The sequence below is a fragment of the Diuraphis noxia genome, unplaced genomic scaffold (genome assembly GCF_037042655.1).
Source record: "Diuraphis noxia isolate RWA-SAM2 unplaced genomic scaffold, SU_Dnox_SAM2 contig0003, whole genome shotgun sequence".
NCBI classification, from domain to species: domain Eukaryota; kingdom Metazoa; phylum Arthropoda; class Insecta; order Hemiptera; family Aphididae; genus Diuraphis; species Diuraphis noxia.
In genome coordinates, this window is record NW_028301713.1 from 22,226,529 (window position 1) to 22,240,527 (window position 13,999).

Here is a 13,999-nt window from a genome sequence, read left to right on the forward strand (position 1 = left end):
AGAGCACAAAAAACAAAACGAAAAATGCATTGTGCAGCCGTTGATAGATTTTGAAAAAAACAATTGAAATGGTGATGTAGAGGAAGGGCACAAAATTTATAAATATGCGTAGTAAATTGTGCCACTGTAATATATTAATGTTAATTTATTATGAATCGTTACTGTATACTTATTATTCATTCGTTTCTGTATAATTTTATTGTTTCTAAAGTATATAATTTACAATAAAAAATTAATATACATTCAAACTATTTAATAAAATATTGGTATAGTTATTTACTATTATTTATTCGGTAGGTTGAGTTATTTTTATCGAAAATATATCATTTGAAAATTTAGTTGCTGAGTGTATAAAATATACTAATATTCGTAAATTTCAAATAGGTAGCCACAAATAATATTCTTGAATTGTAACAAAATAACTAAAATCGATATTGTTCTTTTGTTTTAATATAAAATTTTAACTTCAAATATCCATAAAAAAAACGTGCGTTTATATATTTCGTAGATTTTTTGGTTTTGGTATGAACTACTTATAAGGAACTTCGTTTTATGTTTTTAAGCTTTTTACTTTACATAATTTTTTTTATCGAATTTATAAAAATCAACTAAATTTATTAAAAAATTCTAATATTTACAAGTAACTCAAAAAGAGTCAAAGAATTTTTGTGTTATTCATGTTTAAAAAATTTTAATATAAACATTTAGTCAAAATAACAAATATCTAGAAGTCAATTTTTTTTTTTGAATTACACAAAAAAACATTTGATTTTGTCTGTGTCGCGTAGAAAATTACTTTTTTATTTTTGGATTATTTTGAAAAATACTGAGTAGGTATTTCAATTAGATCCAATTTGGTATCAGAATCCACCATCAAAGTTGGAGATAAAAGCATTAAAAGCATATTTTCCATAATAAAACGTATACATAAACAAAACAAAATAAAAAAACTCATCACTCTGGTCAGAATCTCTCTAACGCATAATAAGTGTTATGAATGCTTTTCAATGAATTTTAATTATCACGTTTTAATCTGCTGTTGCAGTATGGATTAAATATGGTGATTCAGCATACTGATGCAATCAATAGTATAGCATTGAGTTTAATGCACAAAAGTTTGAGGTATGTTATTATAACCGTGTATGTTTAAAATGAATATACTTATTTGTCCATGTATATGTTTCAGGACAAAAGCTTTAGTACTTGAGCTTCTGGCTGCAATATGTCTAGTGAAAGGTGGTCATGAGATCATTTTATCTGCATTTGACAATTTCAAAGAAGTCTGCCAGGAAAAGAAACGTTTCCAAACCCTAATGGATTATTTTATTAATTATGAAGTTTTTCACATAGAATTTATGGCATGTTCAATTAAGACTTTTTGAAATACTTTTAATATTAACCTTGTTTTAATTTTATAAATTAAATGTTAAGGTTGCTTGCATGCAATTTATAAACATAATTGTACACTCTGTGGAAGATATGAATTTTCGGGTTCACCTGCAATACGAATTTAGTACTCTCGGACTTGATGAATATTTAGTCAAAATCAAGCATACAGAAAGTGAAGAACTTCAGGTTCAAATTTCTGCATACCTTGATAATGTATTTGATGTAGCAGCATTAATGGAAGATAGTGAAACTAAAACTGCTGCTTTAGAAAAAGTAGAATCTCTAGAGGATGAACTTGCACATGTAGGTGAAAAAGATATCAAAAGTAGTTTTTACCAACAAACTTGCATTAAGTACATTTTTTATTTATTCAGGCACATGATAGGTTAACTGAATTAGAACGTGAGTCATTAGCTCAATTGGCTGCATTAGAGAGTTCACTTGGAATGGCTCGGGCTGAAAGGGATGCAGCAGCAGAGAGCAAACGTACTGTTGAAGAAGAAGTAGCAACACTACGAAGGGTTGTAAATGATCAAAAACGTGAATCACAATCTAGGCAGTTCATGCTTGAAGAAAAAATTCAAGAATTGATTTCACGAGGAGCTCAACCAGATTTAAGTAATAATCTATACTTAATATTCATTTTTATTTATATTTCTAATAATTTTGTTTTCAGGCTCTAGCAGTGGCATTTCGAGTTGTTCCTCGACTGGAAGTAATAGTATATCTGCATCACCCCCACCACCACCCCCACCACCACCACCACCACCACCACCTCCTTCAACTACTTCTTCAATAGCCATGCCACCACCACCCCCGCCCCCACCAACATTGCCAAAACCAACTGGTATACCTATTCCACCACCTCCCGCACCACCATTAGCAGGTACAATGCAAGCACCAGATGGTGCTATGACAATTAAGCGTAAAGTTCTGACCAAATACAAGTTACCAACTTTGAATTGGGTTGCAATGAAACCAAATCAAGTACATTCATCATTTTTACATAATTTTCACATTTTTACATATTATTTTATTTATTTATTTCATGAAAATGTAGGTTCGTGGTACTATTTTTAATGAGTTAGATGATGATAAGTTACACTCTGTGATAGACTTTGGTCAGTTTGAAGAGAAATTTAAATTGACAGCTGCTGGTCGAGCATTGATTAATGGTAATTCTGACCAGCATGATGGATTAATGACATATCCAAGTAAACGAATGAAGAAACAAGATAATATTTCTCTTCTAGAACATACTCGATTGAGAAATATTGGTAAGCATAGAAAACTATAAGATTAACAAAATATTTTGTAATTTAAATTTTAAAATAGCTATTTCAAGAAGAAAACTCGATATGCCAGTTGAACGTGTCATAATGGCTGTCAATTCATTAGACTTAAAGCAAGTACCTTTAGAAAATGTTGAAATCCTTCAACGAATGATTCCTACTGATCAAGAGGTAAATTTAGCTATTATATCTTAAGTTTCTTCTTATTTATTTGTGCATATATATATCTAACAAGTTTTTCAAATTCTGAATCACTGTTTTCTTTTCCACTGAATACTCCTTTTCTTAATGTAGTTCTTAACATTGGATGATGTTTATAAACCATATCAATTATCAAACATTTTATCCTTTCTTTTTTTATAGTTTCAAACTTAGTGCAAATATTTTGATTATAATCACATATAACATTAGACCAAGTTTCATTTTGTTTTTGAATCTCCTTAATCCACTTGCTATTTTTATTTACATCCAAATAATATTTTCTGATGTAATAACCTTTAAAATACTTTTGAATCGTTGTAGCTGCTTTATTATAATAATCAATAGACTTAAATACAAACGCTTTTATTGCTATATCATTGAAATACCTGAAATATAGTAATATATCATTAATTTAGTAAACACTAATTAGTAATTACTAATAAGTATACCTTCTAGCAATGTATCCCTTCCAATGTTTTTGAATAATTTTAGTTGCAACATTTAACTTTGAAAAATACAGTCTTGTGTAATAACCTCTGTAATGTCGTTGAATAGTTATTGCAGCAGTATTATTTCCTTCAATGAATTGAGTTCCATTTCTTTGTTTCAATTGCAATATATTATCTAACTTTTTTTCAGTACGAATAATGTATTCAACAAATACCATTATTTAAATTTCTAGTTGAAATTCAATTGTTTTGTGATTAAGGAATGTTTGTTTTTTTTTTCATATTAACAAGTAACAACTGAAAATAACATATATTATTTATTAGTTGAAACCACTATTTTTAAATATTAAAATTTACCATATATTCTTAAAATGAATGCCATCAATATTTAATATATGAGGACTATTTTTTTTTTTGAATTAGCAAGAATTGTAATTTTTTAATTCTTATTAAATTTAAAATTCAAGTTAAAAATATTTATGTGTATTTTTTTAATTTTATCTGAGTGTTAAAAATTATTGCACTGCTATTAATATTTGTATTATAGGTTAAATCTTATAAGGAATATCAGTTGGAGAAAAAAGACATAAACATGTTAACTGAAGAAGATAAATTTTTAATGCAGTTAACTAAAGTCGAAAGACTTTCCACCAAATTATCTATAATGAGCTATATGGGTAACTTTATGGACAACTTACATCTAATATCACCAGTGAGTTTACCTGTGACTTCTGATGTGTCCAAAGTTATTTATATTGTTTAAATTCTAGCAAGTCCATGCGATTATATCAGCTTCAAGTTCTGTAAAGAATTCCAAGAAACTGCGTCAATTGCTTGAGATAATATTAGCATTTGGTAATTATATGAATAGTGCAAAACGCGGTCCTGCGTATGGATTCAAACTACAATCACTAGATACCTTAGTTGATACCAAGTCAAGTGATAGGAGTATTTGCCTTCTACATTTTATCGTTGATACTATTAGGTCTAAAATGCCAGAAATCATGAATTTTGATTCAGAATTAATGTACATTGATAAAGCAGCTGCTGGTATTGTTAATTTTATATTTTAAATTGTTTTATTATTATTACTACTAAATATACATTTTTATTTTATTTAGTATCATTGGAAAATGTTATAACTGATGTTAATGAGTTGGAAAAAAATATGGAAATAGTAAAGAAGGAATGTGAAACACGAGGTTACGGAAATGCTCAACATGTAATGGTTCTTCGAGATTTCCTTAATAATTCTGAAGAAAAACTTAAAAAATTGAAAAATGAGACTAAAACCGCTCAAGAATCTTTTAGGGATTGTGTAGAATATTTTGGCGAATCACGTCGAGGTACAGATGCCAATACTTTCTTTTCCATGCTTGTTAGATTTGTCAAAGCATTCAAGGTAAACAAAGTATATATGTATACATTTTAAAGAGCTTATAATATTATAATATATGAACCGCAATAATCATTTTTATGTTATGTAATGCTCCCTTAGGGAATTTCCCTCTTACACCTGTCATTTTCACATCCTATTATTCATTTTTAGTATTTTCATTGCTATATTTAACATATAGCATTAATATATTTATATACTAATTAGGTCTAGAAGATTTTACAATTTAAAGAACAATTTTAATCTGAAAATAAAATCTTCTAGATACACTCTATACTTGTAATAATAGTAATCAGTATTGTTAGGTATTCAAATATATTTTCTTTGTAATTTATTTCAGAATACTAAATTCTTTATTTTTTATTTTTACTGTTGTACCTCAACAAACAATATTTTTTTTTCTGTATATTACTATTATAAAAATTGGTCTAAAATAATATTTTTTAATGCTTTTACACACATGACGCAATACCTAAAATTCAAATCTACCTTATTGAAGTTTAACTTAACAATATAATAAGTATACCTATATGGCATTTAAAATCATTGAACTAACTAAAGAAATATAATATCAATTAATTATTTATTATTAATTTTATATAAAAAATTGTGATAACCATTAAAACATTTGAATGTATTATTAAAAAATAAAAAGTTTTTAAAATACTTTTAAAATGTATTCATATTTATATTCAAATATTCAAATACAAATGATACCAAATATTCAAATAATATTCAGAATACATTTGAAAAGTATTCTTAACAAGACTGATAGTTGTATATTATTATTATAACTGTAGAGATAAAAATATTCTTTTGTATTATAATATCAATTTAACTAAAAATTAAATATTTACGTTAAAAAGATTTAAAATATAATTTATGTAAAATGTACAATGTTTTTTTGTAGGCTGCTGATATTGAAAATGAACAAAAAAAACGATTAGAAGAAGCTGCATGCCAAATTAAATTAAAAGGCAGTACTGAGAACCTAGCTGCTAAAAACAAAACAAATCAAAAATTACAACAAGTACGTCCAATTTATTATAAATATACAATTTGAATCAGTTACAGAATTCATTGATTTAATTATTTAAGTTTGTGTCTCATAAAATTTATCTCGCATGTTTTATTGCAATGTTTTTATAATTTTTTTTTACTAAAATTTAATATTATTTTAATTTTTTTTTTTGTTTGCTTTTTATCTCTAAAGGTTTATGTTTGATGTATGGTTGTGGTATAGCAGTATTACGATAGTTGTAATGCATTATAAAAGTATTTCATGTTTCATTATTTATAATTAAGATTTAATTTTGTTTCAATTTAGAATTAATGTATGGTGTATGATTTTGTTTTCTGTTACATCTAATAACAACATACTAATTATTAATTTAGAAGGCTTAAATCATTATTATAAACTCAATAATTTGCTTGGACCTGCACTGCATAACATGACTACTGGTGTTGGATCAGAACTATATTCATTTAGGTACCAATCCAATTATATTTAAAAATTTGTGTTTGGAAGGAAAAATGAAGTGTTCTAATATTATGGTGGTATGATTTTGTCTTACCTGAAATTGGATTGGTAAACATGCCTTTGGAATTTAATTTCTATTTTAAATGTGTAATCTATTTATTATAATATTATATTGTTCTCAAACAATTTTACAGTTGTAAATTCACTACAATCAATAATTTGAATGGCTTTTTGTTGGTACTTTAAATAATTGTTGATAAAAATAAGTAGGTACATATTTAAATGTTATACATTATTTGTATAATTCAGTTAGTAGATATGAGTGACTTTAACCAAATTTTTTTGATGTGATTTTTTTTTGTTAGTTTTTATATTTTACTATTTTTTTTTTTTTTATTAATTAAATTAAGGAATTCCTAGCTAGGTAATTACCTAACCCTACTGATGTATACATTAATACTATAAAGTATAAACTAGCGCTAACAAATTTAATAATTTACAACATTTTAATTTTAATTTTTCAGTATTAAATATAAAAGTAAAAACTATTTAAGTAAAAGAAAAAAAAACTATTTTAATAGACATTTCATTTTTCCCTCTTGCTTTTTATAAATATTATTATTCTCTGTATTTAGTTCTAATTTTTTTTTGAATTTAATAAATTGATGATTTTCATAACTTATAGCTCATGTTATAATATATATATTTTTAGGAAGCTGTTATTAATGAACTGAAGAATAAGACAAAGATGGTAAAAGAAAAGAAATTGTTACACCAAGATGAAGTATACAATGGTGCATTAGAAGATATTCTCTTGGGTTTGAAGAATGAACCTTATAGGAGGGCAGATGCTGTTCGAAGAAGCCAAAGACGTCGCATAGACAGCAATCGATTATCCAGAACATTAGAAGAACTTGAATTTTGAAAGTTCTTTTAATATGGTAATATACAATAGATTAAAGTTAGTAAATTAAAGTTTAATAATATCTTTTATTTGAGTGAAAAGATATGTTTTTTCTGCCGTTTAATGTATTATAATACAGTGCTTTAAATAAGTAAATTTATATAAATTATTATTAAAATTAAAACTCGGGCTTGTATGTATTTGCAAATACATCTATTTAGTTCTATTTCAAAACTAACATTAATATCATTTTTTATTTTAAAATAAATTTAAAAATATAAATTATAAAAAAATGTCAAGCATTCATTTCATTGATTTAAATTTATTAATATTTCAGTAAAAAATAGAAAAAGCATATCTAAATTGGTTAGTTTTTGAATATCCCTATTTGTTAATAATCAAATTATTTATTACAAATAATATTAAAGATCATATAAAATTACACAATTAAAAAAATGTCTTTTATTTTCTAGATTAATGCATTTGTATCATCTACATTCCACATATCCAAATACTCATGACTAAATATTTTAATTAAGTAATAATAATATTATAAAAAAAAAAAAACTTTCGTTGAAATAGTCAAATCATTATTTTATTTGTTTGTTATTATACATGTTTATTCATTGGAACTATATTATATATTTTTTTTTATGAGAATGATAATATTAAGTTTTTTAAGACTAAAATATTTGATATAATGTTAGTTAAGTTTGTCAGGTATACTGAGTGATTCACTGAGGTTAAGTAACTAATTAAAGGAAAACAGAAAACTCAGTGGCCCACTCTATATATTTATACATAAATTATTGTCGTTTATAGTTAATAGTTGTATTTGTATTTTTTACCATTAAAGTTAGTGTAAATTATTTATTTTTGTAACAGTAGAATCTTCTTTTTCTGTAACTGTTAACTTATAATATCTTATAATGAACAAGAAAGACTATTACAAAATTGTAAGTTACTAGTAACAGAACTTTAGAATATTTTTTTTATACAATATATTACATTATTTCTATGTTTTACTAAAATATTTGTAAATTCTCATATTCATATGTCTTAATATAATTTAAATATAAATATAATTTTCATATTTTATATCAATTATATTTATATCTTATATTTGTTTCCTTGGGATTTCATATTTATATCAAAATTTACTTACAAAGTCAGTAAGTCATATTTTCCAGAAGCAATTTATACATATGTATATGATGATTAACAAACATTTTATTTTGAAATTTATATTCAAATATTTTTAGTAAAATATGGTTGATATTGAAAAATTTATTTTATAAATAAAATATTTCATAATTTACTGTCATACAATTTTTACCTTTATACATATATATAAAATACAAATTTTTCAATATTTTTACCTGTTAAATAACGAGCTTAGTTAAGAAAAAAAAGATTCTGGTGAAAACAACCATAAACCAACCAGACATTATAAGCAATATTCTATTTGTTGCTAATTATTTTTTATACACACATGATAATTTATTGTCAATCAGTTATTGCTTTTTGACATTCCATTTGTTTTTAAGATTGTCTTGATCAATTACTTTTGTGATGTGGTGCTTATAGATATTAGCCTTGAAAAACTATATATTTTTTATTTTACTTATTTTGTTAAATAGATATATTATGCTTAATTTTGAATGTTATTTTCGTTTTCATTTCAAGCTATTATTATTATTGTTACTGTGTTAAGAGTCTCATCCAATGAAAATAAAAATGTTCCCTTAGAAGTTAGATTTATATATACACATACTATACTACCTATACGTTTCATTAGTATTAAACATATTTTGTAATATGTGTAAATAAAAATCATAGAATTAACTAATGGTTATTATTATAATTATTTTGTAACTACAAAAAAAAAAAAACTGAAAACCTTTTAGATTGGTTAAGTGCCATCAAAATAAATTATTGAAAATTGAATTTTTCTTTATTTCTATTGTTGATTGTACACACATAATATTATATAAAATATTTCCTAGTTATATTATTATGCTCTTATTTACTAAATTAAAAAAATAAAATAAACTTTTTTCATTTATTTTCTGAGTTTTTCTGAGTATAATGTGTATAATAGTTATGATTGTTATTTATAATATTTATATGAATATGTGGTACCTATATTTCACGTTTATTTTTTAATAGTTTAGATTATATGTTAGAATATAGTTATTTTTATCTTCAAAACATAATATAATTATCTATTTTATTTATAGCCTAATACAATTTACTAAATAGGTACATGAAATGTACAGCTAGACAATTTTGTGTGAAATAATGCAATAAAGTTATATGTATTAAATTTTCAATGCTAGCGGAATGATGAATACATTAATGTTTTTTTTTAAGTCTTATTATCTTACTTCCTTTTTTAGCAGTAAAGGCAGTGAAAAAGGTAAATGTAAATATAAAACATCTTTTTATAACCATTAAGCTTTTTGAAGAAATTCGTTAAAATCATTTGGGTTTTAAAATTTTACTATTTATACACTTTTGTTTTTTACATTTAAACTTAAAATCGAAGACTAAGGGTGGTACTGATGTCAGTCATTTCACTATTTATACCTAAAGCTTGAAAATGTAACTCAAAGTTTCATGAAAGTCTTACTTATAAAAAATTATAAATGAAATTGGATTGAACATAGTAATAACTAAAATATTGCTTAGGCTTAAAATAGCAAACACAAGGTGTCAAGGTTACCTACAAGTAATTTACTAGTCTAAAATTTATATCGCTAAATTTTTTTAATGATATTTGCAGTTAAAATTTAAAAATTATTATTCAACAAAGAATAATAATTTTAGTTATTTTGTATTTTCTTGGAGTTCAAATATATTCTTGGGGACTCAAGCTTTTAAGTATATTATATTTTATTTAGGTAGGTATACTCGATATTTTTAAAATATTTAAATTAGTTTTAAGATAGGACTGCTAGGAGGCCCATTTACTCTATATATGAAAAAGGATTTAGTTAGGTATAATACCTATGTAGATAGTACGTAATCAAAAAGTTTATGGAATGATAAATTAAAAAGAAAATATATTTGTGTTCGTAGTTTGTTAATACATTTAAAAGGACGTTACACCCGCATGTGTTGTCTCCGTCTTACAAGCAAGTAACATTGGAAAAATTGTTTCGCGCGTGAAAGAACCGAGAAAGCTACAGTTATAACTAAGAAACGAAATTTTCACCACATAAAAAGGAGAATTTTGTCTGTGCAATAACGTTTTTATTTTTTCGATATCAGAACTACAAACAAAGTTATTCATGCTTAAAAAACACAAAATTAATGTATTATGAAACAATAAAGATTTTTTTTAAATAAAAACGATATTGCACTGACAGAATTCTCATTTTTATGTGGTGAAAATTTCGTTTCTCAGTAATAACTGTAGTTTTCTCGGTTCTTTCCCTTGCGAAAAAGTTTTTGCAATGTTACGCACTTGACAACACATGCGGGTCATAGGCGCAATTTGGGTTAAATGCATGGGGGTGCTAGGTTTGAGTTGACCAAAGTGACCCGTGGGGGGCTACATACAAATCTGTAAATTTGGCTTGCTTCATGCTTGTCCTAAGCCAATTCTTTATACGGCGCATCGACGAAAATGACCTTTCACAGGTAGCCGAACTTATAGGAATTGTTAATCCCACTTGAACAAGTCTATATAAATTTGGAAAAACATCTTGAGTCACCACTTTCATTAATCCAATTATATCAGAGTCCAAATTTCTGGTTTGTATACAATTTTTTGTCAGCAACATTTCTGCTTTCAATGATGTTAAATCAATATTTACAACATCCTGAAATTATACCATAACATGATTATTATATTTACAAAATTACCATATATTTTATTAATAACAATAATAAATTATTCCTATACAGGGCTGTTAGACGTTTATAATTATTATGAATTCAATGAATGTAGAATGAGTTATTATTATTTAGTTTATGAATAACTTACTAACCTTGTAATGATTGATGAAATATGATCCTTGTTCAAAATCCATTTTCATAAACTGGTCTAATGAGTTAGCTAAAACTAAACTTTCATTCGAAAAACGGTACTTTAAATTTAGAATAACAGCATCAATTATTTGAAAATAAATGATTTTCCAATGCTCATTGCCAATTGTTCCGCATTCTGTTTCACTTTGCGCTCCAGTTAAAGTCTCGAGATTATAGCTCTGCAACTTGCAAGTGACGTGGCTCTTGACGTTTACGTTTAGATTTTGTTCCTAAGGATGTAAAAGTAGAAATATTAATACTTGGGACATAAAATTAAAAATATCTTATTCTTGACACATTTTTAAATTATTAATTCTTACCAGAGTTTGATAATTCCAATGTTATTTGGTTTAACTGTGCAAATTCCTTTATTTGTTCCCAAAGCTTAAAAAAGCCATCTTCATTCCTCTGATTTTCAAAAGTAGAAATTAAACTTTGAATTAATTACTTGATGTTCCCAAGGTAGCAGATTTAGATTGGAGTTGATTACTTAATACATTTATAATGGATAACACTTCACTCAATATGTGAAGAACTATTATAAATTCTATGAATGGTCGCTCGGAGTTTGGATCGACAATAAATTGATCACGCGCGTTCTATTTATAGATGGTTTTTTCTATTTACCGGATTCACGAAAGAAATTGGCTGTTAGAGCAACGGCATACGCGAATAGTCGATAGACGTTTCGGCGTTATCGTTATCGACTAAAATAAATGTCTAAATCGACTATCCTTCTATAAAATATTCTTACGTTAATAGATAATAGTACATAATAATTTATTAATCATAATAGAAATAATAAATTACCTATTGGCATTTGGAAAAACAAATTAACACTGGGACTACATAATATCATAAGCTATCAGCAATAAACATTCGAATATTCGATAATGCTGTTAAAAATTTGGGGGTGCTAAGCACCCCCAAGCACCCCCCAAATTGCGCCTATGATGCGGGTGTAACGTCCTCTTAAGATATACCCGCTATTGAAGCGTTCCATAAAAGCAATGGTTGGCATTGATGCGACCGGTAAAATACGATTGAGAACGCTCGATATTTTTATTTTTATTTCAGCGTTGCCAAATTTAATCGAACAATAATTATTGAGCACGATAATCGGCTATCGAACGATTAAGAACGTTATACCTTTTTGACTGAACGATTAATACAGTTGATTTTTAATATTTATCGAACGTTTATCGGATTAACCGTATGTTATTTGTAACTTTTATTAAAAGCCAGATATACGAGAGAATGACTTAATAGGCGTTTTAGTCGTCTCACAAACGTCAACGAAGTGTTCGTTTTATAGTCGGTTAAAAATAGCAACGATAGAACAGGGTAACTGTAATGGGTGGAATTAAATTTGAATCCAATGATATTATATCATTGTATACGAAAAACGATTCTGAGCGAAGACGGCTTATCTGTCTAGGATATATTGTAGATTATTAAAAATTTTCAAATCTTAGATTTAAAATAAATTTTTTTTATGAATTTCTAGCTAAAAATAATTTGCGAATATTCGTGATTTTTACGTATGTTGTCAAAATCCAAAATTTGAACGCTTGTAAAAAAAAATTGTGCCTATATATATATATATCTTTTATTTTTCACCTGCTATTGTAAAAATATGTTAAGAGCCTTGTATTTAATTTTCAAATCTTAGATTGAAAAAGAAAAACTTTTATGAATTTTCTAGTTTAAAATAATTTGCGAATTTTCGTGATTTTTCGTAGGAAGGTTGTCAAATTTAAAATTTGATTGCTTGTAAAAAAAATTGTGACTATGTATTTATTTTATTTTTCAACTGCTATTATAAAAATCTATTAGGAGCCTTGTATTAAATTTTCAAATCTTGGATATAAAAGGAAAATTTTTTATGAATTCCTAGCGTAAAATAATTTTAACATTGCCGTAATTTTTACGTATTTAGTCAAAATTTGACAAAATCTGGCAACCCTAACTATAGGTAATGTATTTCTAGTAACATTATTGCCATGCACAATGATAATATTGTTAAAATATATTTATTTTTTTGTAACGAGAAAGTAATGAGTTACTTTTCAATTTGAAAAGTAAAGTAATTTCATTACAATTTTATTACCTAGAGTACGAGTAAAGAAACTTTATTACTTTTTAAAAGTAATTTACCCAACACTGCATGTAGGTACTGGTTAATACGTGTATTTTAGACCTAAAATTATACTAATTAGTTATGTTATATTAATTTTCCACCCTCGATTTATTTTGTTAAAAATTATCCATATTTCTTAGATTTTGAAAATAATTGTTATAATAATTAGTAGGTTTAAGGTTATCGTATAAACCCCATAACCTATTTAAAGGTTATTACTAGGGCTGGGATTTTAATGCCCTCAAAAACCCCGAAAAATGTCCTAAAAAAAGGGCAATAAATCTACAAATTTTTTATTTTTAATAATTTTAGTATAAATTACAATATAAAGTTACTCAAACCTTGTCCGATAATATAATACGAATTAGGAGTACCTACTTATAATCTGTTATATTTATTTAAAAACCATGTTGGTGTAAAAATCTTAAAATCTTAAAATAAAATTTCAAATTCATACACTTGGTTTCCAAAAACTCAAAAAATGCTCCAAAAACTCTAAAATGCCCTAAAAAATTAAGAAAATGCAAAATAAACTTTCTTATTCTCATTCAAATGTACATAAAACAAATTTGTGACAAGACGAGCATTGCTCAGTAAGCTTTGAAAAACTATGCAAAGTGCATCGAAATCCCAGCCCTAGTTATTACATAGTTAGTATAGTAAGTATTTAAAGTTTAGATTGGCAGAGTGGAGTGGTACGGGGGGTTACCCCG

General features: G+C 25.8%; 2 protein-coding genes and 1 pseudogene across 5 annotated transcripts in view; 1 reads left to right on the forward strand and 2 right to left on the reverse strand.

Moving 5' to 3' along the window:
* Window positions 1–8,773, forward strand: part of Frl (formin-like protein) — a 33,461-nt gene extending 24,688 nt beyond the window's left edge. Inside the window, exons 7-19 of one of the 3 annotated variants that reach the window (XR_016190677.1) lie at window positions 1,046–1,122; window positions 1,187–1,358; window positions 1,432–1,692; window positions 1,764–2,007; window positions 2,066–2,376; window positions 2,450–2,666; window positions 2,725–2,852; window positions 3,879–4,043; window positions 4,102–4,381; window positions 4,453–4,733; window positions 5,638–5,757; window positions 5,941–6,216; window positions 6,920–7,056. Coding sequence is in view for 2 of the 3 variants with exons in the window: in XM_089221821.1 (XP_089077947.1) it covers window positions 1,046–1,122; window positions 1,187–1,358; window positions 1,432–1,692; window positions 1,764–2,007; window positions 2,066–2,376; window positions 2,450–2,666; window positions 2,725–2,852; window positions 3,879–4,043; window positions 4,102–4,381; window positions 4,453–4,733; window positions 5,638–5,757; window positions 6,920–7,132 (2,469 nt within the window). In the remaining variant the exon portion in view is untranslated. Of the gene's footprint in view, window positions 1–1,045; window positions 1,123–1,186; window positions 1,359–1,431; window positions 1,693–1,763; window positions 2,008–2,065; window positions 2,377–2,449; window positions 2,667–2,724; window positions 2,853–3,878; window positions 4,044–4,101; window positions 4,382–4,452; window positions 4,734–5,637; window positions 5,758–5,940; window positions 6,217–6,919; window positions 7,169–7,584 lie in introns of those variants that run through there. The other 2 variants (XM_089221821.1, XM_089221822.1) reach the window with 2 other exon arrangements.
* Window positions 2,851–3,585, reverse strand: LOC149057044 (uncharacterized). The gene is made up of 2 exons (XM_089221823.1): window positions 3,332–3,585; window positions 2,851–3,268 (listed from the first exon to the last, which is right to left on the reverse strand). Exons 1-2 carry the CDS (start codon window positions 3,547–3,549, stop codon window positions 2,866–2,868), a joined length of 621 nt encoding a protein of 206 aa, XP_089077949.1. The 5' UTR covers window positions 3,550–3,585; the 3' UTR covers window positions 2,851–2,865.
* A 1,712-nt stretch (window positions 8,774–10,485) lies between the features above and the next one.
* Window positions 10,486–11,587, reverse strand: LOC149057045 (zinc finger MYM-type protein 1-like; annotated as a pseudogene). The gene is made up of 3 exons (XR_016190903.1): window positions 11,467–11,587; window positions 11,107–11,376; window positions 10,486–10,938 (listed from the first exon to the last, which is right to left on the reverse strand). The product of XR_016190903.1 is annotated as a zinc finger MYM-type protein 1-like (transcript).
* Window positions 11,588–13,999: the final 2,412 nt, after the last annotated feature.

What these genes read in the sequence shown, in the direction of transcription:
- LOC149057044 (XM_089221823.1), bottom strand. Translation starts at nt 3,549, where the DNA reads ATGGTATTTGTTGAATACATTATTCGTACTGAAAAAAAGTTAGATAAT. An exon ending in AAGGGATACATTGCTAGAAG is followed by an intron (nt 3,269 to 3,331) that starts GTATACTTATTA and finishes ACTATATTTCAG; the next exon opens with GTATTTCAATGATATAGCAA.